The 23,701-nt window shown below is 43.7% G+C and overlaps 1 protein-coding gene and 1 long non-coding RNA gene across 13 annotated transcripts in view; one reads left to right on the top strand and one right to left on the bottom strand.

The window, feature by feature from the left end:
• LOC131824806 (uncharacterized) overlaps positions 1–9,906 on the bottom strand; it is a 79,961-nt gene extending 70,055 nt beyond the window's left edge. For 5 of the 12 annotated variants that reach the window (XR_009350982.1, XR_009350989.1, XR_009350993.1 and 2 more), the window contains exons 1-2: positions 9,775–9,904; positions 3,270–3,346 (exon numbers count right to left, since the gene is read on the bottom strand). This is a non-coding gene — a long non-coding RNA (uncharacterized LOC131824806). Of the gene's footprint in view, positions 1–3,269; positions 3,350–9,774 lie in introns of all 12 variants that reach the window. The other 7 variants (XR_009350988.1, XR_009350983.1, XR_009350992.1 and 4 more) reach the window with 4 other exon arrangements.
• A 65-nt stretch (positions 9,907–9,971) lies between these two features.
• EIF2B5 (eukaryotic translation initiation factor 2B subunit epsilon) lies at positions 9,972–19,074 on the top strand. The gene is made up of 16 exons (XM_059163324.1): positions 9,972–10,232; positions 11,250–11,374; positions 12,614–12,799; positions 12,894–13,071; positions 13,355–13,435; positions 13,653–13,730; positions 13,994–14,306; positions 15,355–15,500; positions 15,725–15,866; positions 15,991–16,092; positions 16,278–16,385; positions 16,571–16,661; positions 16,954–17,077; positions 17,841–17,966; positions 18,379–18,489; positions 18,643–19,074. The coding sequence occupies exons 1-16, from the start codon at positions 10,041–10,043 to the stop codon at positions 18,700–18,702; spliced, it is 2,163 nt and encodes a 720-aa protein (XP_059019307.1). The 5' UTR covers positions 9,972–10,040; the 3' UTR covers positions 18,703–19,074.
• Positions 19,075–23,701: the final 4,627 nt, after the last annotated feature.

The raw sequence follows: 23,701 nt of genomic DNA, 5'->3' as shown, positions 1-23,701 counted from the left end.
TGGGCTTAAAATACTTAGTAAACCATAACAGATAAACAGATGTGCTGTCACCCAGGCTTTGTTGTTCAATTTACAGAGCACAAGTAGAGCAGATTTAGCATAATTCTTAAAGGCCTTGGGATTTTTGGAATGGTAAATGAGCATTGGCTTCAACTTAAAATCACCAGCTGCATTAGCTCTTTATAAGAGAGTCAGCCTATCCTCTGAAGCTTTGAAGCCAGGCATTAACTTTTCCTCTCTAGCTATGAAAGTCCTAGGAGGCATCTTCTTCCAATAGAAGGCTGTTTCCTCTACTTTGAAAATCTGTTGTTAACAGTAGTCACCTTCATGAGTTACCTTAGCTGGAACTTCTGCAGAACTTGCTGCAGCTTCTACATCAGCACTCTGCTGTTCACTCTTGTACATTTATGTTATGGTGACGACTTCTTTCCTTAATCCATCTGAATGAACCTCTGTTGTGCTTGATTGATCTTCTATCCAGACCACTTAAACTTTCTCCGTATCAGCAATAAAGCTGTTTTACTTTCTTATCATTCATGTGTTCACTGTAGTAGCACTTTTCATTTTCTTTAAGAACTTTTCAAAGATTTATTTATTTATTTATTTGAGAGACAGAGAGTGCTCGGGGGCAAGGGCAGAGGGATAAGGAGGCAGAAACCCAGGCAGACTCCACACTGAGCACAGAGCCTGATGCAAAGCTCAATCTCATGAACCTGAGATCGTGACCTGAGTCAAAAACCAAGAATTCAACACTTAGCAACTGTGCCAGGTGCCCCAAGAACTCTTCCTTTGCATTCATAACTTGGATAACTGTTTGGTGCAAGAGGCCCAGCTTTTAACCTGTCTCGGCTTTAGACATATATTCCTCACTAAGCTCAATCGTTTCTAGCTTTTGGTTTAAAGTGAGAGAAGTATGACTCTTCCTTTCACTTAACACTTAAAGGCCATTGGCCTAATTTCAATATTGTTGTGTCTGAAGGAATAGGGAATCCAAAGGAAAGAAAGAGAGAAGCGGGTACAGCCAGTTGGTGAAGCAATCAGAACATACACATTTATTAAGTTCACCATCTTATACGAGCATAGTTTGTGGCACTCCAAGACAATTACAATAGCAACATCAAAGATCATTAGTCACAGATTACCATAACAAATATAACAGGGAAAACACTTGAAATATTGAGAGAATTATCAAAATGTGACAGAGATACAGAGTGAGCAAATGTTTTTTGAAAATGGCGCTGATAGACTTGCTCAATGCAGGGTTGCCACAAACCTCCAATTTATAAAAAAAAACACAGTATCTGTGAGGTGTAATAAAGCTAAATGCAATAAAATGAAGTTTAACTGGGGGCACCTGGGTGGCTCAGGTTAAAGCCTCTGCCTTTGGGATCAAGCCCCATATCGGGCTCTCTGCTCAGCAGAGAGCCTGCTTCCCTCACTCTCTCTCTCTGCCTGCCTCTCTGCCTACTTCTGATCTGTCAAATAAATAAATAAATAAAATCTTTAAAAAAAAAAAAAAAAAGAAGTTTAACTGAAAATGAGTTCGGCAAGGTTACAGGATATAAAATCAATATGCAAAAAGCATTATATTTACATACATTAGCAATAAATAACCTGAGAATAAAATTAGGAATCATAAAAAATAAGACATTTAGGAATAAACCTAACAAAAGAAGTATAAGACTTATATATTGAAAACTACAAAACACTGCTGAAAAAATTAAAGACGATCTAAATAAATGGAAATATCTATCATGTTCTAGATTTGGAAAACTTCATATTGTGAAGATGGCAACATTTCCCAAATTAACCTACATATTCAACACAATCCTTATCAAAATCCTAGCTGTCTTTTTTGTAGAAACTGACAAGCTGATTCTAAAATTCATATGGAAATGCAAGAAACTCAGAATAGCCAAAATAATCATGGAAGAAAACACAGTTGGTAGTCATACACTAACTGATTTCAAAACTTACTACAAACTAAAATAGTCAAGATAGTGTGTTGCTGACATAAGAATAGACATATAGATCAATGAAATGGAATTGAGAGTTCATAAACAAACCCTAACATTTATGATTAATTTATTTTGTACAAAGGGACCAAGACGGGGATGCCTGGGTGGCTCAGGTGGTTAAGAGGCCATCTCTTGGTTTCAGCTCAGGTCATGATCTCAGAGTCCTGGGATTGACTCCCACAATGGGCTCTGCTAGGAGCCTCCTTTTTTCCCCGTTGGCCTCTCCCTCCTTGTGCTCTCTCTCTAATGACTTTATAATTGTTTTAAGATTTTATTTATTTATTTGACAGACAGAGATCACAAGTAGGCAGAGAGGCAGGCAGAGAGAGAGGAAGGGAAGCAAGCTCCCTGCTGAGCAGAGAGCCCAATGTGGGGCTCCATCCCAGGGCCCTGGGATCATGACCTGAGCCGAAGGCAGAGGCCTTAACCCACTGAACCACCCAGGCGCCCCTCTCTCTAATGACTTAAAAAAAAAAAATCTGTTGGCAAATTTTACTAGACATTGAACTGATAAAACTTAAATTCACCAGAAAGATAAAATATTTCAAATTCTATACACCTAAAAAATGAAGCTTCAAAGTATATGAAGTAAAAATTGACAAAACTGTAAGAAATAATTAACAAATCCACCACCTTAGTAAAAGATTTAAAATATACTTCTCAGTATTCAGTAGATCAAAAAGATAAATGAATAAGGATACAGGAGACTTGAATATCTTAATTAACCATATTGATTTAATAGATACATAAGGAACACATTTTAATAAGGGAATAATACACATTATTTCCAAATGCCTGTGGAATATTTGTGAGTATTAACCATACATAAACCAAATCTCAACAGATATCAAGGAATTGGTGTTATACAGACGTTTTCCATGAAAATTATGGTCCTCAGAGCAACATCAGCAACATGTAAAAGCTTATTAGAAACGTGTAAGCTTAGGGGCACCTGGGTGGTTCAGATGGTTAAGCGTCTGCCTTCAACTCAGGTCATTATCTTTGGGCCTGGGATCAAGCCCTTCGTAGGGTTCCCTGCTCAGCAGGAAGCCAGCTTGTCCTCCCTCTGCCCCCCACCCCAAGCTCGTGCTTTCTCTCTCTCTTTCTGTCTCAAATGAATAAATAAAACCTTAAAAAAAAAAAGAAAGAAAAAGAAAGGAAGGAAGGAAGGGAAGAAAGAAGGAAGAAAAATAAATGTATAAGCTCAAAGAAAGAAAGAAAAATAAAAGAAATGCATAAGCTCAGGGGTACCTGGCTGGCTCAGTTGGTAGACCATGTGACTCTCAATCTCAGGGTCCTGAGTCCGAGGCCCACACTGGGCAAGGAGCCTACTTAAAAAAAAAAAAAAAGTAAAAACTCAGCACCCCCCCTCAAAATCTCCTAGGTCAGAGTCTACATTTTGACAAGATCCCCAGAAAATTCATGTGTACATTAAAGTTTGACATAAAGCATGTTTTCCTTTTTCTTTTTCTTTTTTTTTTTTTAAGTTTTATTTATTGAGGCACCTGGGTGGCTCAGTGGGTTAAGCCTCTGCCTTCACCTCCTCCAGTCATGATCCTCTACCACAGCAGAACTCCTGGCACATGGTCACCTGCCTCTATGGCAACCAAATATTCCAGTTTTCCAAGGACTGAGAATTTCCTTGAGTCCAGGATGCAGAACTTTCAATGCTAAAATTGGGATAGCCCTGGACAACATGGACAGTTGGTCACCTTACCTGCTTCCTCTCCTTCACACCCCAGCCCTCCCCCTCCAGGAACATCCATGTCCCTTGGAGAAGCCTGAATAAAAAGCAGGTAAGATATAGTGTCACAATCTTCTTACAATCCCTGCTACATCAGTATTCAAGACCCTGATAATCAGGCTGATGCATCAGCCATACTATTTTTTTTCTCTTGGCAAAGCTATCTTAAGAACCCTACTGGCTCTCTCCAGAGATGGCTCACTCCCCATCTATGAAGTTCAAGCTGTCGTCAAGAAAACTGGTCTCAGGAGTGCCTGGCAGTTAGGCTGCAGCCTTTGGCTGGGGTCATGATTCCAGGGTCCTGGGGTCATGATCCCAGGTCCTCGGATCGAGCCTGAGTTTGGCTTCCTGCTCAGCAGAGAGTCTGCTTTTCCCTCCCTCTCCCTCTTCCCCAGCTTGTGGATGCAGGCGCAGGTACATGTGTACTCATGCACGCTTTCTCTCAAATAAATAAATAAAATATTTAAAAAGGAAGGAAGGGAGAGCGAGAAAAAGAGAGGAAGGAAGGAAGAAAAGAAAAACAAAACTGGTCTCAGAGCAGCCAGGTCAAATTCCTTCCCAAAGGGATCCTGGGCTCCAAGTACATTGTGGATATGGTGGGCTCCTTCTTTACAGTTCTGGAACACTCTGTCAAAAGGTACCTGAGTAAGTCTAAAATACAGACTTAAGCTATAGATACAGATAGAACTGATTGGTGCACAACACAGCAATGACCTCTAGGGGGTGGTGGTGCCCAACTCCACATGCCACCCTCTAGCACCTTATCAAGGCCCAGCCCAAGTACAGTATCATATGTATCAATGACTTTATTTTCCCCCTTTTCCCCCCTTCCTTCATCTCTTCCCTTAATTTTTTTTTAAGATTTATTTATCTATTTATTTGAGAAAGAGAGGGAGAGCCTTCGCTAGCACATGCAAGGGGAGGGGTGGGAGGTGAGGGGCAGAGGGAGGGAGGAGGAGGGAGAGAGAGAGAGAGATTGATTGAGCAGACTTCCCTCTTAGCTGAGGGTGGAACCAGATACAGGACTCAATCTCACCCTGAGACCATGACTTGAGCAGACATCAAGAGCTGTCAGATGCTTAATGGACTGAGCCACACAGTCACTCCTTCCCTTAAGTTCACAAGTGAAATTTCTTCTGAATAATCCCAGCCTGTTTTGACTGGGCTATAGAAGATTTAGAGGATCTTTTTCCTCAACTCTCAGCCTAGAAGACAAAGAGGATTGTTATACCCATAGAAACTAGTTTTATCACCTGGGATGAGAGTGAAGATTCTAGGAAAATAACAATAACAACAATAATGACAAAAAAGACATGATGTGGGGTGCCTGGGTGGCTCAGTGGGTTAAAGCCTCTGCCTTCGGCTAGGGTCATGATCCCAGGGTTCTGGGATCGAGCCCCACATCGGGCTCTCTGCTCAGCAGGGAGCCTGCTTCCTCCTCTCTCTCTCTGCCTGTCTCTCTGTCTACTTGTGATCTCTATCTGTCAAATAAATAAATAAAATCTTAAAAAAAAAAAAAAGATGCGATGTAAGAGAACTCAGACCTTTAGCTACTCTGTCATTTTCTAGCAAGCTAGGATATGAACAGTAAAAACTTCAGCTATCCTATAACATATTTAGAACATTCAACTTTCAGAATGACTCCAGATCAAAAAGTAACTAGAAAAATAAACAACACTTGTGGCAGTGAACAATTGGCTCTGATTACTAAGCCACAAGTAAGCCCAGCTGAGAAGCACAAAAGGCTCTAAGATTTACTGTCGAAGTGTTCTAATCCACCAGCTTGATGCATGTGATCACTAAAGCCCTGACTCTTTAGCAATGCCTAGAAACGGCCAGCTCTGTGTATATATCAAGGGTACCCTGCAGGGGACATACTCTACCATTATTCTGACATCTCTGTAGTAGAACCTGAAGAGAAAGAAAAAAAAAATGCCATTTAAAAGCTAAAAGAAGGGATGCCTGGGTGGCTCAGTTGGTTGGGCTGCTGCCTTTGGCTCAGGTCATGATCCCAGCGTCCTGGGATCCAGTCCCACATCGGGCTCCTTGCTCCGCAGGGAGCCTGCTTCTCCCTCTGTCTCTGCCTGCCACTCTGTCTGCCTGTGCTCGCTCTCGCTCTCTCTCTCTCTGACAAATAAATAAATAAAATCTTAAAAAAAATTTTTTAAATAAAAGTGAAAAGAAAATATAGGAGAAAAACCTCACAACATTGGATTTGACAGTGATTTCTTGGATATGACACCAAAAGTATAGGTCACAAAAGAAAAATAGATAAGTTCGACTTCACCAAAGTGAAAACTTCTGTGCATCAAAGGATATCATCAACAGGGTGAAAAGGTAACCCATGAAATTGGAGAAAATATTTGCAAATAATATCTCTGATAAGAGATTGATATCTAGAATATATAAAGAATTCCTACAACTTAAGAAAAAAAAAATTTAAATGCTCAAATAGACACAATAGACTTTAATAGACCAGAAGGCTGGTTGCCAGAGCTAAGGGGAGAAGGGAATGAGGAGTTCTTGTTTAATGAGTACAGGGCTGTAGTTCTGCAACATGAAAAGAGTTCCATGGATGGGTGGTGGTGACAGTAGCACAACAATGTGAATGTCCTTAGCACTACTGAACTGTGCACTTAAAAATGGTCAAGATGGGAAATTTTATGTTGTATGTATTTTACCACAATTAAAAAACAAAACAAAAAGCCTCAGCTTGGGAGAGCCTGAAATTACTTTTACGTATTTGCTTAAAGTTGTCTCATCAGACTCTCAATTACTGACTAGCAACAACCAGTCATTCATTTGGCAAATATATACCATGTGCCAAGTGTTCATCCAGACACCTGGGATACAGAGTGAATAAAACAGATGGAAAGCCCTGATTTTCACAGAGCTTACATTCTAAACTGATTGGTTTTTTTTAAGATTTTATTTATTTATTTGACAGAGAGATCACAAGTAGGCAGAGAAGCAGGCAGAAAGAGGGAGAAAAGCAGGCTCCCTGCTGAGCAGGGCTCCATCCCAGGACCCTGAGATCATGACCTGAGCCAAAGGCAGAGGCTTAACCCACTGAGACACCCAGGTGCCCCAAAACTGATTGATATTTAAGACCCACACCTTAATGCTGATATATTAATTTACAAAAAGAAGCAGAACTGATAGTTGACCAAAGAAATACAAATGGTCTTTTAACATGTGAAAAGATGTTCAACATATCTCAAAATAAGAGAAATGAAAATTAAAACTACACTTTGTAAAAAAAAAAATTAAAGAAAAAAACACTACACTTTGTTTCGTCTATGGATTGGCAGAAACTCCGAATTGTTGACAACATACTGTGTTGGTGAGGTTGTAGGGAAACGTACTCCCATACATTGCTGTTGTAAGGACAAAAACACATTTTCCATGGGTAGCAATTATGTAATAATTAAGCATTTACGCATCAGCAGGCTTCCCAGTGAGTTCAACAGCTTATCATTTGCCATGGGAATTGTATCCAATTTGAACCAGTCACTCTCCTTTAAGAACGAGTTCTAAAAAATGAATGCAGGGGCGCCTGGGGGGCTCAGTGGGTTAAAGCCTCTGCCTTCAGCTCAGGTGCTCTCTGCTCAGCAGGGAGCCTGCTTCCTCCTCTCTCTGCCTGCTTCTCTGCCTACTTGTGATCTCCGTCTGTCAAATAAATAAATAAAATCTTTTAAACAAATGAATGCAAATTTACAAAGATATCAATAGGAGGATGCTTGTTGCAGCATTACCTGTAATAGCAAACCTGCAGCCTCCCCCCACCCCACCCAAAAATCTGAACATTTATCAACACACATGCTTTTTCAAATAAATAAAATCTTTGGAAAAGAAAATGAAAGAAAACTTTTAAAACACAGTAACTCCCCATTTCCTTGTCCCAGCCAGCCCCTAGCAACCACAATTCTACTATCTATTGACTCTTCTAGGTATTCATATAAATGGAATCATACAGTATTTGTCTTTTTGTTACTGGCTTATTTCACTTAGCATAATATCCCCAAGGCTCATCCATGCTATAGATTATGTCAGAATTTCCTTCCTTTTTAAGACTGAATAATAGTCTGTCATATGTATATCTCACATTTTGCTTATCTACTTATTCACCAATGGACACTTGGTTTGCTCTCCATGTTTTAGCTATTGTGAATAATGATGCTATGAACCTGGGTGTTTAAATATCTGAGACACCATTTTTACAGTATATATCCAGAAATAGAATTGTTGAAGCTTATGGTAATTCTATATTTTATCTTTTGAAGAACCACTGTCCTATTTTCCACAGTGGCTATACTGTTTTTCATTCTTACCAACAGTGCACAAGGACTCCAATTTCTCCACATCCTCACCAACACTTGTTATTTTCAGTTTCGTTTTGGTTTGGTTTTTTGATAGTGGCCATCCTGATGGATGTGAGGGGACATCTCATTGTACTTTTGATTTGTAATTCCCTAATGTTTAGTGATGTTGAGCATCTTTGCATGTACTTTACTGACCATTTGTATATCTTTTTTTTTTTTTTTGAGAAATGCTTATTCAAGAACTTGACTCATTCTTTGTTTCAATTTTTGTTGTTGTTGAGTCTAGTAAGTTTTGAAACAAATGTTCTCTCTGAGACCCATCCATTAAAAACCTCATCCATCCAGTTACCTGTCTACAGAATTAGAAGCCCGGGATTTATCATTCACCACTTTCCCGGGTCACAAGAGGCCTTTAAAAATATCTAGAATTGAACCTACTTTCCATCTGCTTCACCATCTCCACTACCACCATCACCCTACCTCCATGTGTGTGCCAGCACCCGCATATCACTAGTCCAGTTTAGTCATCCTTTTTTTTCTTTCTGCCTATGGATTTGTAGGACAGTAGAACAGCATTCTTGTTAATGTACAAATATTTAATCAAAAACTTTTACTGAGTTGCCTCCTACTTTTCCTTCTCCAGGCTAAATTTTCCAAAATCCTTAAAAAATAGTTTTTGCCCAGCAGTCTCATTCACTAGGATGAGGAAGAAACGAAAAGACCTCCCTGGTCCTACGTGGAAACAACAAATCTAAGCCTTCCGAATGTCAAATCCCAAAGCGCAAGGAGAGCATGGGTGTGCAGGTATTTGCAGGACAAGCGATTGTGGAATTCGGACAGTTCTGGGAGCAATGCCTTGCCCGAAAACTCCTGACCTACAAATGAGCCGAGCTGTGTTACCTTGTTTCCACGGAGTCCCCACGGTCTGGCTCCGCAGCAGGCCTGGTTTTCTCCCTGCAGCCACCACCTTTCCCCCCAATCCTCCCCCATCTCCTGAGCCTAGAGCTTTGTTTGAGTCTCTGTGCTCGAAGTTCCTTCCGCCTCCAAGGCTTACCTCCAGCCCCACTCAACTTTATGGTGTTCCTGGATCCACCCCAACTCCACTCTAAGAGTAGGGTTTCAATAAATGCCGACAGGCCGAATGAACGAAGAAATGAGGAAATCATAATATAGTAACTTTCAGCCCCACATAACTTGGCAGAAAGACTGTGGCACTATGAAGTGGGCCAGATCGGGGTCCAATACCAGTTCTTCCACTAAGTAGCTGGGGGAAGCTCATCCCTCTCTGAGAGTTCAAGAAACAAACGAATGAAGAAGACGAACGAATGAATAAGGACGTTCTCCAGAAATGTGTGAAGAACTAAACGACTTAAGGCTTGTATGGTCCCCTGGCCACCATCAGCGCTCAACAGAATTGCTACTCTCCCTACTATACTATACTACGTTCCGTATTTAGGTGGACTGTGAGTTGCCTGGGGTAAGGGACTATCTGGGTGGGGTCCGAGCTCCCCGAGATGCCGGGTCACATTTATGTGACTGGAATGTAGATGGAGGGCTACAGTTGTTAACATGCTCCGGGCGAGGAAGACTACATATTCCGAATGGATCTGGCCCCTTCGCAGAGACCCCCCAGACCTACCATCCCTCAAGAATCGCAGCCTGTTCGCGTACAAATGAAGGCCTACTGTACCTGCAGATCGAGTGTGTGGTCCATAGGACTCCACACTACCGCGCGCCTCAACCCGCGGGGCGGGCCGGAGGCGCACGGCTGGCTCCTCCCAGCTCACACTTCGGCGCGGGGACACTCCCGGGCCACACGCCTGCGCATTGCGTTTTCCGCGTCTCCTCCCTCCTCCCCCTCTTTAGTCCAGCGCGTTTCCAACGCCGGGTCCTTTTTGTCCCCTACTGCGAGCCGTGTCGGTTCCCGTACGGAAGTGGTGGCCGTGAGGAAAGAACATGGCGGCTACTGCACCAGGTGCAGCGGCTAATCGGGCCAACAAGCGCAGCGGCCCTGGGCCGGGAGGCGGCGGAGGCGGCGGTGGGGGAGCCAAAGGGACGGAGGAGGAACCGCCGCCGCCCCTGCAAGCAGTTCTGGTGGCAGATAGCTTCAATCGCCGCTTCTTCCCCATCTCCAAGGACCAGCCTCGGGTGAGCGCCGCGTGCGGGAGCAGCCGGAGGGCCCGAACGTGGCCGGGCTAGAGCAGGTTATGCTTTCGGCTGCCTGATGAGGAGTGCTCTGGCCGATGGGCACTCGTAGTCCTGACCACCTCAGGTTTGGAAGGCATGCAGAGGGCTGAATGTAAAAGCCGTGCTTGTGAGAAGCCTTTACATGGGGATTCAGTGCCTCAGACGGAGGCTGTGATGCCTTTAACTGTGCAGTGGAAAAAGATCCTTGGGTGAATGGGAACAACACTTCCTTTTGCTTGCAAAAGAGAGGCCATATGCCTAAAAAAATCTAATCCCATAGTAACAGCTGTCTTGAATCTCGGAGGGTGTGCGTTTTTTCGTTCCAGGTTTTAATGACAGCTGGTGCCATCTGTCAAAAGGAGGACAGAACAGGTTTTAGTGGCTTGATGCAGCAGACCCAGTATTGTCTAGGTACTGGAGAATTGGACTGGGGGATTCGTTTTAGGGATTGCTGGGTCACTCAGCAGTCCCCAGTTCAGTCAAAGACAGGGAGCTGCATTCGGTTCATGAAGAATCCTAACTCCCCAGGCCTCCCCCCAAAACCTAATGGCTGTTCATCTGGGACGAGTGATTGGGGTGGCTAGCCTCTGACTCCCCTTAGAAGAGGATCAAGGAAGGAAATTTAATGGGGGAAATTGCCTTATCATTGCTTAAGTTTCTGAAAATAGGATTGATTTTTAGTGTTTTCCTTTGCCAAGGTGGCCTGCTGCTCTGTAGTAGCTATGTCCTGTGCTAAGCAAGTAGATGCCATGCTTACTTACTATTAGATTCCAACCACAGATTCTTATGCTTAGAGGATGCCATGAACATCAAAGGCAGAGACCTGATTACTTTTACCTTGAGAAGGTAAAGTAAAACAACGGTGTTTGGAAACAGTGGTAGGGAAGTGAAAATTGTGCTTAAGTGGAGGAAAGAATAGTACCCAGAGGTCCTTCCTGGATTCAAGATGTCAGACATTTTTCATCTTCTACCTTCCAGGTACTCTTGCCCCTGGCCAATGTAGCACTACTTGACTACACTCTGGAATTTCTGACTGCCACAGGTGTACAGGAAACCTTTGTCTTTTGTTGCTGGAAGGCTGCTCAAATCAAGGAACATTTACTGTAAGGCTCTGGAACTTTTCTTTCCATGTTTCACCATTTTTTCCACTTTCCTTAGGATGGTTGTAACTAAATAAGGGGAAATTGTGAGGGGGGGGATGTCTATTTGGATTCTGTCATAAGAACTAAGGGCTTTGGGGGCGCTTGGGTGGCTCAGTGAATTAAAGCCTCTGCCTTCGGCTTGGGTCATGATCCCAGGGTCCTGGGATAGAGCCCCGCATCGCATCGGAATCTCTGCTCAGCGGGGAGCCTGCTTTCTCCTCTCTCTCTGCCTGCCTCTCTCTGCCTCCTTGTGATTTCTGTCTGTCAAAAGAACTAAGAGCTTTCTCTTCACTTATCAGGAGGTGAGCAGCTACAGTTGTAACAAAGATTAAAGAATTGCATTTGGATTTCTTTTCATTCTCACTTAGAAAGTTTTGTTCCGGGGCTCCTGGGTGGCTCAGTGGGTTAAGCCGCTGCCTTTGGCTCAGGTCATGATCTCAGGGTCCTGGGATCCAGGCCAGCATCGGGCTCTCTGCTCAGCAGGGAGCCTGCTTCCCTCTCTCTCTCTGCCTGCCTCTCCATCTACTTGTGATTTCTCTCTGTCAAATAAATACATAAAATCTTTAAAAAAAAAAGAAAAGAAAAAGTTTTTTTCCATAGGTTTTGCTTTTATTTAATGGCTCCGGTATGGAAGTTACAAGACTAACATCTCTGTTTTTCCACTGAGCTTGTAAATATTGAGCGCCTCATCATTGTATTCCCAGTGCCTATCTTAGTACAAAGAACATATAAACACTTACTTAACAAATACTTGATGAAATCTTCTTGAAAAAGAGTGAATCTCGGGATTTATGGAAGTTCAGGGAATAAAGACTAGGATATTCGCGTGGTATCCTTTAGACAGTTCCTAAATTTGCCTGGGACTTTGGATGGCAAGAAGTGGAAATGTGTTCCCAGGATATTTTGTATACTCTAAATCTCAGCAGGATTTTGAATTCAAATCCATGTTAGAGGACAAGTGTCAGGGTATGGAGAAGAAATAACCATGTTTCTCTAACCCATAAAACAAGACTGGTGACACAGGATGCTGAAACCATTAATTATATATAGTTCATAAATCTCTTTGAAGCTGAAGATGCTGGCAGAAACCCAAAAAAGCCATTGAGAAGGGGTGTGAGTGTTGAATGGGTGAGAAAAATAGGGAAGCTCTACGTGGTCTTTATGCTTGATTTACTCATTCCCTTCATCCCCTTCCTTTAGGAAATCCAAGTGGTGCCGCCCTACATCCCTCAATGTGGTTCGAATAATTACATCAGAATTATATCGATCACTGGGGGATGTTCTCCGTGATGTTGATGCCAAGGCCTTGGTGCGCTCTGACTTCCTTCTGGTATATGGGGATGTCGTCTCAAACATCAATATTACCAGAGCCCTGGAAGAACACAGGTCAGGATGGGAAGATGGTAGGGACAAAGGGTTTGTGACCAGCAGAGCCCCTAAGACTGCTGTTTTGCTGCTCTCTTCCTCCTATACTTTATAGATTGAGGCGGAAGCTAGAAAAAAATGTATCTGTGATGACAATGATCTTCAAAGAGTCATCCCCTAGCCACCCAACTCGTTGCCATGAGGACAATGTGGTAGTGGCTGTGGATAGTGCCACAAACCGGGTTCTCCATTTCCAGAAGACCCAAGGCCTTCGACGGTTTTCTTTTCCTCTGGTGTGTGGGTATCTGGGGTCCCTGAAGTGGGAGAGTTGCAGGCTTCAGCAGGAGACAGGTTAAAGTTTTTATACCGGGCGCGTGGGTGGCTCAGTGGGGTAAGCATCTGCCTTCAGCTCAGGCCATGATATCAAGAGTCCTGGGATCAAGCCCCACATCAGTCCCCTGCTCAGTGGGGAGCCTGTTTCTCCCTCTGCCCCTCCCCCTATGCTCTCTTCAAATGAATAAATAAAATCTTTTTTTTTTTTCTTTTTGGTAAAGTCCTTATGCCTTTTCCCCACAGAGTTTGTTCCAGGGCAATGGAGATGGAGTAGAGATTCGCTATGATTTACTGGACTGTCACATCAGCATCTGCTCTCCTCAGGTGAGCTCTTCAGGGCCAGGGCTGCACATCCAAAGAGCAGAACTCTGAATTCCACAGTAAACAGATGCTGTCATCCTGGCTCCAATATCCCATTGGGAACCTTTTTGGGCTTCTGGCCCTTGTCCAACTGTCATAGGGTCTGATAGGTCTGTAGGGACTTATTTTTGTTTCCAGAGAATAGCACTCACCTTGGTCCCACCCAACTTCCCCCCAACAGGTGGCTCAACTCTTTACAGACAACTTTGACTACCAAACTCGAGATGACTTTGTACGAGGCCTGTTAGTGAATGAGGAGGTAAGAAAAGGCTCCTGGGCCTCTTTAGAAGAGGGCTATGCCATTATCCTAGGCTGATGATAACTTTTGGTCCCCTTTTGGGCTTTATTGAGCTTTAGGATGAAGGAAAAGGAAATAGGGAATCAGACACAAAGAAAAATTTTGGCCATTTGGCTATGACACCGAGGGGCAGAGGGGAACTTAAGATTAGAAGGAGTTGTACCTGGATGTGTTCTTCCTCTCTTACTTGCTTGGGCTACCTCCCTTTCCTTCTCCCCATTCAGATCCTAGGAAACCAGATCCACATGCACGTGACAACTAGGGAATATGGTGCCCGGGTCTCCAACCTGCACATGTATGCAGCAGTCTGCGCTGATGTCATCCGCCGATGGGTCTACCCTCTCACCCCAGAGGCAAACTTCACTGACAACACAACCCAGAGCTGCACTCATTCCCGGCATAACATTTACCGAGGGCCTGAGGTCAGCCTGGGCCATGGCAGCATCCTAGAGGAAAATGTGCTTCTGGGTTCTGGCACTGTCATTGGCAGCAATTGCTTTATCACCAACAGTGTCATTGGCCCTGGCTGCCACATTGGTGAGCACAGGTGGGGAAGTCAGGATGGTCATCCTAGGAATAGGAACCCAGGGAGCGGGGGGATGGGGGGTAGAGAAGGAAACAGTGGGATAGTCCCTGAGAATAAGGAACCAGAGTGGCTACCTTAATAAAGGAGGGAAATGGGGATGTGAGATTTGTAGCCTTTAATCTGTGGCCTGTGAGCCTCTTATTGGGTGACTCTTCACATTCCAAAGTACCCTATTCACATTCAGGACCAAATGGATAATTAACAGGCAATAATAACATCTGTTTGGTGCATTGCAGTTTACAAAGGGCTTTTGCATGCATTGTTTCATTTATCCTCACAAAAACCTTGTGAAGTAGGTATTATTTATCTCCAGTTTATAGCCAAGCAAACAGGCTAAAAGAGGTTGTCTCCCTCAGGGTCATAGCTAATGAGAGGTAGTGCTAGAACTTGAATCTAAGTATTTCAAGTCCAGTGTTCTTTTTAACTCAACCATAACTGCCTGGTTGGCCTCTTGGTGACTCACTCTGATTGTAGGAATAGGATGCTTCTAATGGAACTTCCCCCTTTAAAGAACAATAAGATTCTAATTCTAAAATGTACAAGAAGAGGGGTCCCTGGCTGGCTCAGTTACTAGAGCATAGAACTCTTGAGGTTGGCGTTGTGAGTTTGAGCCCCTGTTGGGTGTAGAGATTACTTAAAAATAAAGTCTTTAAAAAAATAAAAATGTACAGGAAGACATGGGAAATTTCAGTTCTACTTCTAGATGTGGATATGATTCTAATAAGGTTCTTGAGTACAAAGGGGTCCCCAGATATCTTGAAGGTTCTCAGGTTCTTAAGTCCAGTATATAGTCTGTGATTGTTATAAACCTGGTAGAGGATGGTCATGCTAAGCAATGTTCTGTCCTCAGGCTGGAGTGTAGAGGGTGTTTCTGGTGAATTAGGGGATGGAGTATCAGAGCAGGGTGGGAGGTGTGCTGCTATCAGTCAACCCTGTCCTCCTGGAATGGCCCTGGTCTAGAACCCTGAGTGACCGGAAGTACTTCCTGTCCTGAGCCAGGTGATAACGTGGTGCTGGACCAGGCATACCTGTGGCGGGGTGTCCAAGTGGCTGCTGGAGCACAGATCCATCAGTCTCTGCTCTGTGACAATGCTGAAGTCAAGGAACAAGTTACGCTGAAGCCACACTGTGTTCTCACTTCCCAGGTGAGCCCTGCTCTGTACTGCACAAGGACCCCAAACTTAGTGGTGGTCATGCTGAACCAGAGGGGCATTATGTTCGCCCATGATCCAGCCAGAATTGAGAGTCCAAATCCAGTGAATCCGTTTGTCTTCTAGTTCCTATAGTAAAAATCTCTTTCGTGGTCAGGAAGTACCTTTCCCCAGCACACTGATGAAGCTGTGCAACCCACTCTTTTTGTGTCCCCTAGGTGGTAGTGGGCCCAGACATCACGCTGCCTGAGGGCTCGGTGATCTCTTTACACCCTCCAGATGCAGAGGAAGATGAGGACGATGGTCAGTTCAGTGACGATTCTGGGGCTAACCAAGAAAAGGAGAAAGTGAAACTAAAAGGTATGAGGCTAATCAGGTGTGGGGCGATTGTGTGTCTCTCTGCCCCATGGAAAAACCAGTGTTTCCTCCTGCAGGGATTGTGCTTCTCCGAAGTGTGTTCTCTAAAGACCACTGCCTTTCCCAGGTTACAATCCAGCAGAAGTCGGAGTTGCTGGCCAGGGCTACCTCTGGAAAGCTGCAGACATAAATGTGGAGGAGGAAGAGGGACTACGGCAGAATTTGTGGGGTGAGTTTGGCCTTATCCGTGTCACCGCTCCCCCCTTCTAAGTCAGAATATTTTGATGAAAAGTGAACACTTCAGAATCCGACTACTCATTCATTACTTTATTCATTCAGACACAGTAGATATATTCCTCTCTGTCAACAGCTCTTTCCTAATTTTTCTTTTTTCTCACCCTTATGGGTTCTCAGGACTCAAAATCAACGTGGAAGAAGAGAGTGAAACTGAAAGCGAGCAGAGTATGGATTCCGAGGAGCTAGATAGCCGAGCGGGCTCCCCACAGTTGGATGACATCAAAGGTGATTGGTCAGGGGAGCAGTGTCCTAGGACAAAAGAAGAAAACCTCCAGTTTATTCTTTGCCTGGATCAACTAGCCAGAGACTTCGGTTTCTCCCAGAAGGATTTGGTATACAGTCAGGACTAAGGATCTTAAAGCATTCTGGAGTGTTATTGGTTCATGAACTTATTCATGCTTTGATTTCAGTGTTCCAGAATGAAGTCCTAGGAACACTACAGCGGGGCAAGGAAGAGAACATTTCTTGTGACAATCTTGTCCTAGAGATCAACTCTCTCAAGTAAGAGCAGCCCTCCCTCTCCTCTGGGTAGTCCCAGGCAGGTAGAGGGTCTCTCCTGTTTCCTTCCCAAATAGGAACCGATTCCCTCAGCATCCCAAATGGACAAGGCCAGTAGCATTTGAAGCAAGTAGAGCATTAGGTTCTGGCCTCAGCACAGACTTCCCCCTGCCAAATCTCTCCCCTTGCATGTTGTTCTAGCCGACTTCTTCCCCAGTGTCCTGCCAAAGTCATAGTCCTACAGCAGGCTAAAAGGGTGAGTGAAGGCCTTGGTGTCACCCGTGTCTCCCCACAGGTATGCCTACAACATAAGCCTAAAAGAGGTGATGCAGGTACTGAGCCATGTGGTCCTCGAGTTCCCCCTACAGCAAACGGATTCCCCGCTGGACCCAAACCGTTACTGTTCCCTGCTGCTTCCTGTGAGCAAAGATGGGGACTGGGTACAAGGGATTGGGTGGAGGCACATCCATGTCCTTGCCATGTTTCACTTGAAGATTTTATTTATTTACTTGACAGAGAGATCACAAGTAGGCAGAGAGGCAGGCAGAGAAGAGGGGGGAAGCAGGCTCTCTGCTGAGCAGAGAGCCCAATGTGGGGCTCAATCCCAGGACCCCAAGATCATGACCAGAGCCAAAGGCAAAGGCCCAACCTACTGAGCCACCCAGGCGCCCCTCCGTGTTTCACTTTAAAGGAAATAGGGAGTAGAAGGTCTTATCATGGGATATGTGTTACATGTGGTTCCTTTCTCCTTGCCCTTAGATGCAGATTGGGTACTAGAACAGGCTTGGCTGGTTCGGAGGAGTCCATTTAGGTTCAATACTGAGTGCTCTTTGAGACTCCAGGATTCAGACCATACTAGACCCCAAATGATGGCCAGGATAGACCCAGACTTTTATATTCTCTGATTGAAATGATTTGATCCAGAATGAGATCAACCTTTAGGTTGGTAATAGATATTTTGAGGCAGCCTATAACTGACCTCCTTCCACTTTTCTTCGTCACCAGCCCTGACTGCCAACAATTCCCAAGTCCCTCTGACATGATTCCTCATGCCTGTATCATTTCCCTTTTGTTCTGTCATATCCTGAAAGTCCCATCTTTTCAATATTGACTTCTTTTGCTGTCTGGGTATAGGTGCATGCTCAGGAATATATTGCAGCTCCCTTCTCCTCTCTTCCATAGCTGCTCAAGTCCTGGAGTCCTGTTTTTAGAAACTACATAAAGCGTGCAGCTGATCATTTGGAAGCATTGGCAGCCATTGAGGACTTCTTCCTGGAGCATGAAGCTCTTAGTACTTCCATGGCCAAGGTGAATACCACCTCAAGCCCCAGAGTCCTGGATTTACTTTGAAACAGGTGTTGGCTCCCTCCATAGAGACACAAAACAAGCTGATGTGAATCCAGTATGGGATTTGACTAAGAGCACCTCCACCCCTATTACTGTGCTGATTGCTGGGATAGTACAGCTGGGAGTCAGGCTAGTAAGGCAGCCATTTGGAGATTAACCTGGGGACCCAGCAATAGTTCCAGAAGTTATACCTGTCCTAGTACCAGAGGGAAAAGCTCATTTTCGCCTGTTTTAAAAGCAACTGGTGTTTTAAAGAAAGCTGATAGTCTGGTAGAGAGAGGTGCTAAGATCTTGCCTCCTCTTCCTCTGTTACCTATTATATCTTGCTGGATTCTGCAAGGTCCCTGAGATCTCTTCTGCTGGCCTTCTGCAGGTACTCATGGCTTTCTACCAGCTAGAGATCCTGGCTGAGGAAGCAATCCTGAGCTGGTTCAGCCAAAAGGATATGACTGACAAGGGCCGACAGTTGCGCAAGAACCAACAGGTGAGTCAGGCCACCCTCTTATCACCACTGTGATTGTCTGGTTCCCTGGCTTCTGGCCACAGACTCCAGGGTGGCTGGTCCCTGGGACTCTGTGGCTGTTAAAGCTGTTTATATGCCCCTCGCTCAAGAGCTCTCCACTCTGCTTCCTTACAGCTGCAGAGGTTCATCCAGTGGCTAAAAGAGGCAGAAGAGGAGTCATCTGAAGATGACTGAAGTTGCACTGCCTGCTTCTGTGGGTGTGGTTGATGGCTCTCCTGGCTTCTGGGCCAGAGCAAATGAGAAGCTAGTTGCCGAAGGATGAGTGACCGCCATCCAAGCTGAGACTTAAAGGAGTAGAGGCCGGAACTACAGTATTCTTCCCACCGCCAGCAACCATGTGCTTCCCATCCTGACCAAGGAGTTGGGAAAAGGGAAGTTGGGCTGCAACAAAATTCTGCCTAAAGAGGAGCAAGGCAGGCCCTGCAGTTAGAGGAAGCCCAGAGGAACGGTTTTGTGCTCTGGCTTTCCCTCAGGGAACAGCAGAGAGCAGCTGGCCCTTTCTGCTGCTTGTATTTGTTAATATTAAAAAAGAGAGAGAGGGATGTATTTGGTTTCTCTCCCAACTCTGACTGATCAGCTCGTGTTGTAGGTGACCAGAGTTCTGAACCTGGCAGCTTTCCCCTAACACCTGGGGGAAAAGGAGAAGTGGTGTGTGTTTAACAGCCACTAGGTGGTACTGTGGTGCCTTGCCAACTGACCATCGTCATGGCTCATGGGTAGTCAGAGACCTAGATTCTCTTCCTGCCTCTCTAGACCAATTTGTGGTCCTGGAGTGGTGTGCCTGAGCCTATTTCCATAGAGAGTCCTAGTCCAAACACTTTTCCTGCCAGAGGGTGATGACCCAAGCATATGTCTAGTCCATTAACCAGCTCCCAGTCCCTCACATGCTTTATCCAGTTGACCCAGTACTATCAGGGAAGCTGGGATATTCAGCATCTTCAAGATGAGGAAGTTTACTTAAGGTCTCAAGACTCTTGAAGGGAGTAAAGCTAAGGACTTGAATCTTATAATCAAGAATTCTGTTTCAGCATATATTCAGTGTCTCAGTGAAGGGAAATTGCCTCCAGAGGCAAATATAACCCCAGGCCAGCAGTGGGTATTCTAAGAACAGAGGAAGATCCTATGAAATTGGATTTCTCCTAATATTGAGAGAGTATTTACTATAAGATAAGCATTTTGCTAAATACTTTTCATGTGTTTAGCTAAACTTCACAGTAGATAATGTAGGTCTTACCTCCATTTTTAGATGAGCCTAATGTTCAGAGATGTCCCATAACTTGTCATTGATAGAGCCATGCTGGAGTTTGCTGTTTTGCTCTGTAGTCTCCTTTAACCTCAGCTATGAGACATGCCCTTCTGTCTCACCTCTTTTAGCTCTTTGTTGTTGTCCTAAATCCCTTACCCTATTGACACTTAAACAATGACAGATGCTACTGGTAACAAGTGGCCCTCCTGAACATCACAGATAAAATGGTTGCCAGTGTTCATTTTATTTGGGTAGAAAGAAGTAAGCTAAGGAAGATGATACTGAATTGTACTAGGGTGTGAGGGGCATTACTGAATATTTCTAAAGAGGAAAAAAAAGGAGCTTAATTTACTTTTCTTCTTCAGTAAATCTCAGGTTTTGCTTTTCAGATGCAAGACCTAGTTCCTAGAGGGCATATAAAGATTATGGCATGGACTACGAGGAGCAGTTAAATACAAATAACTTATAGGGTACCTCTTATTTGGACCTGATGGGTAGCAGGGCTCAGGGTTGGCCTATAGAGCTTTTTTTTTTTTTTTTTTTTAAGATTTTATTTATTTACTTGACAGAGAGAAATCACAAGTAGTCAGAGAGGCAGGCAGAGAGCCCGATGTGGGACTCGATCCCAGGACCCTGAGATCATGACCCGAGCCGAAGGCAGCGGCTTAACCCACTGAGCCACCCAGGCACCCTACAGAGCTTTTTTAGAAGGAATAGATTCCTTCCAGTGGACTAATTAGGAAAGGCTTAGAGGATTGTGACAGCTGAGTGTCCTAAAAGGTAAAGGGGACTTTAAAAGCAAAGCAAAGGGTTTCCATTTAAATATCGTACATTAAACACGTGGGTTTTTTACTTTTTCTAAAACCTCATTTAAGTGCTAGGTAAAGGAATTCTTCAAAAAAGTCCCATCACTCAATAAGGAAAACCTGAGGTGATCACAATGAATGAGAGACATTGACATTTTGAAAAATGAAAAATAAATGAAAGAGTGAAAGTTGACTTAACAGAGCAGAATGAGATGGGTTCTATCTGCTGAGGGGTTTAATAACAGGCAAACCCAATGTGCCCTTTTAAATCAAAAGGCTTGGCAGAAGGAGTAAGGATTGGTTGGTAACAGGGTGGAGAGGAATTAAGGATCTATACAAGAAAAGGCCTGGCTCCTCTGATTCAGTCTGCTGATTAGCCCTACTCTCCTGCAAGTCCTGGGAGATTTAGTTTCTGAAGAGATGGTGGGGAGGAAATTATCAAATATATTTGTACAAAGGTCTTGAGTTTTCAGACTGACAGGTCATGGGTGCCTGGCAGAATGTATGAAATAGCCCCATGAAATTCCAGAACCTTAAGGAAGAGTTATTTGAGCCCCGGACTCAAGACAGACATGGAGATGAGGATGAGGGGCTAGATTGGAAATGAGGGATTAAGTGAAAGTATATGAGGGCTCTGAATATCATCACACACTAGGCAAAAAACAAACTGAAAAATGGGGGCGGGGAGGAGGGAGCTTTTGAATACGTTTTTTTTTAATTATTACTCAAAACAAAAACCCATCATCACCCCCACTTGATCACCTACAGTGAAACTTGTTAGTTAATAAGCCCTGTGTGTGGGGGCTGGTTTAGTGGAATATGTGACTTTTGGTCTCGGGGTTGTGTGTTCAAGCTCCACTTTGGGTATAGAGATTACTTTTAAAAATAAAACCGTAGAAATAAAAACAAAAACCTGTACATGGACAGAGTTCCAACCAGCTTTTTAGTATTTCGCTCTTAAATGTGACTAGACTAATGGCCATCAAACATTTGAGGATACTTCCGGGGTGCCTGGGTGACTCAGTGGGTTAAGCCTCTGCCTTCAGCTCAGGTCATGATCTCAGGGTTCTGGGATCGAGTCCCGCATTGGACTCTGCTTGGCAGGGAGCCTGCTTCCTCCTCTCTCTCTCTCTCTCTGCTTGCCTCTTTGCCTACTTGTGATCTCTCTCTGTCAAATAAATAAATAAAATCTTTAAAAAAAAAATTTGAGGATACTTCCAACGTGTAAGGTGGAGACCAAAACAAAACTGAAATCAAGGAAACAATGAGAAAGTAGGGAGGTTTTTGAAAACCTCAGGGCAGGGGGGAGCTATAATTATTCTTAAAATTCAAAGAGGGAAGATACTGTGTCTATGAAGAAAGTACTATGAAAAGGGAGAACTGGATAACAGGGTTTTTAGAAATTAAAAATAAGTAAATTATTTCCTACTGATAACTGGAATACTAGAGAACTGAATAAGCTGAAAACTACATCCATCCTTAGGGAGTTGAATTTTGAATGTGAACATTTTACCTATCCAATTGGATAGGGGAAAGGTTGGAAATGTCAAGAAAATCTCACAAAAAGGTGCAGTCATTTAAAAATTAAAGGGAACAGATGATAAAGGAGGAAAAAAATAAAAATCAATCTGGAAGGTCTAACATCTAACAGGAGCTCTAAAAATAACAGAAAAAATGGTCCTGATGTTAAATAATTCAAGGAAGTATTATTGAATTTCTAGATGGAAAGGGCTCACCAAGTGCCTAGCACAGTAAATTAGTACCAAGATGTATCACCATAAAATTTCTAAACCCCGGGAAGCCTAAATGGTTCAGTCGGTTTAGGGTCTGCCTTGGACTCAGGTGATGATGCAAGGGTCCTGGGCTGGAGTCCTGCACTCATTGGGCTCCTTGCTTGGCGGGGAGCCTGCTTCTCCCTCCACCTGCTGATCCCCCTGCTTATGCTTTCGCCCTCTGACAAATAAATAAAATCTTTTTTAAAAAAATTTCAGAACCCCAGGAATAAAGAGAACCTCCTGAAGACTTCCAGAGAAAGTAAAAACAAGTCACGTGCAAAGCCTTAGGAAAAATAGAGCTCAAATTGACTGCTTAATAGCGACACTGGATGCTGGAAGACAATGTGGTAATAGCTTCAAAATTCTGAAGGAAAATTACTTTAAATCATATTTCCAGATTTGCATGTTCTTGAAAGGGGTTTTATTTCCCATGCTTTCAAAGAAAGCCACAGAACAGTGTGCTTTACCAAAGCAAAGGAGTGAAATATCTAGGAAATGGGGATTCAACAGAGAGGAGAGAGAAAGGGAACTCTGAGGATGATGCAGAGAGTTCCAGAATGACTTCTGTGCACAGGCTGAGACAGCCAACAGTGCAGACCAGAGCAAGAGAATGGAAGGCTCCAAGGGAGAAAATGGTTGGATTATCTAATATATTTGACAGGGTAAACAAAATATGCATTGAGAAACTATTAGATTATATGGTAAGACTTAATTGTAGTTATACTATTTAAAAAAGCAAATGTGGGGCGCCTGGGTGGCTCAGTGGGTTAAAGCCTCTGCTTTCGGCTCAGGTCATGGTCCCAGGGTCCTGGGATCGAGCCTTGAATCAGACTCTCTGCTCAGTCCCTCTCTCTGCCTGCCTCTCTGCCTACTTGTGATCCCTCTCTCTGTCAAATAAATAAATATTTTTAAAAATAAATTAATTAAAATAAAAATTAAAAAGCAAATGCAAAAGTAAAGCAATGATTAATGCCAGGAGAAATGAAAAGTTATAAAAAGGAAGCATTTACCATGGGCAAAATGTCAATACAAAAAACTATATTGACTTCAAAAAGCATGATTTTACTACTTGAAGAGGCTGGGGGAGGTGGAAGAAAGAAAAATCCATCCTTCAAATTTGGAAATAAATATGCAATGTCCAGAATGCATAAATCGATAACTAGTATGAGGTTTAAAAATATGTATGTATTGAGGTGGGGTGGAAAATGGGACAAAGAACTGCTATTAAGAGCTTTCTTAATATGCACATTTAGTTAATTTAAAAAGTAAAGAGATGGGTGTGTGCACAAGGTATGTGCAGGGGCTAGCAAATAGGTTGGTTTGCTGAAGTAAAAAATTTAGCCAGG

This window comes from Mustela lutreola, chromosome 2 (assembly GCF_030435805.1).
Source record: "Mustela lutreola isolate mMusLut2 chromosome 2, mMusLut2.pri, whole genome shotgun sequence".
In the NCBI taxonomy this organism is placed as follows: Eukaryota; Metazoa; Chordata; class Mammalia; order Carnivora; family Mustelidae; genus Mustela; species Mustela lutreola.
Note: the sequence above shows the minus strand (reverse complement) of the source record. Positions and strands in the feature narration are given on the sequence as shown.

Coding starts and splice junctions, on each gene's coding strand:
- EIF2B5 (XM_059163324.1), top strand. CDS start 10,041: ATGGCGGCTACTGCACCAGGTGCAGCGGCTAATCGGGCCAACAAGCGC. Junction 15,501..15,724: donor ACTGTGTTCTCACTTCCCAG/GTGAGCCCTGCT, acceptor TGTGTCCCCTAG/GTGGTAGTGGGCCCAGACAT. Junction 16,386..16,570: donor ACAGTTGGATGACATCAAAG/GTGATTGGTCAG, acceptor CTTTGATTTCAG/TGTTCCAGAATGAAGTCCTA.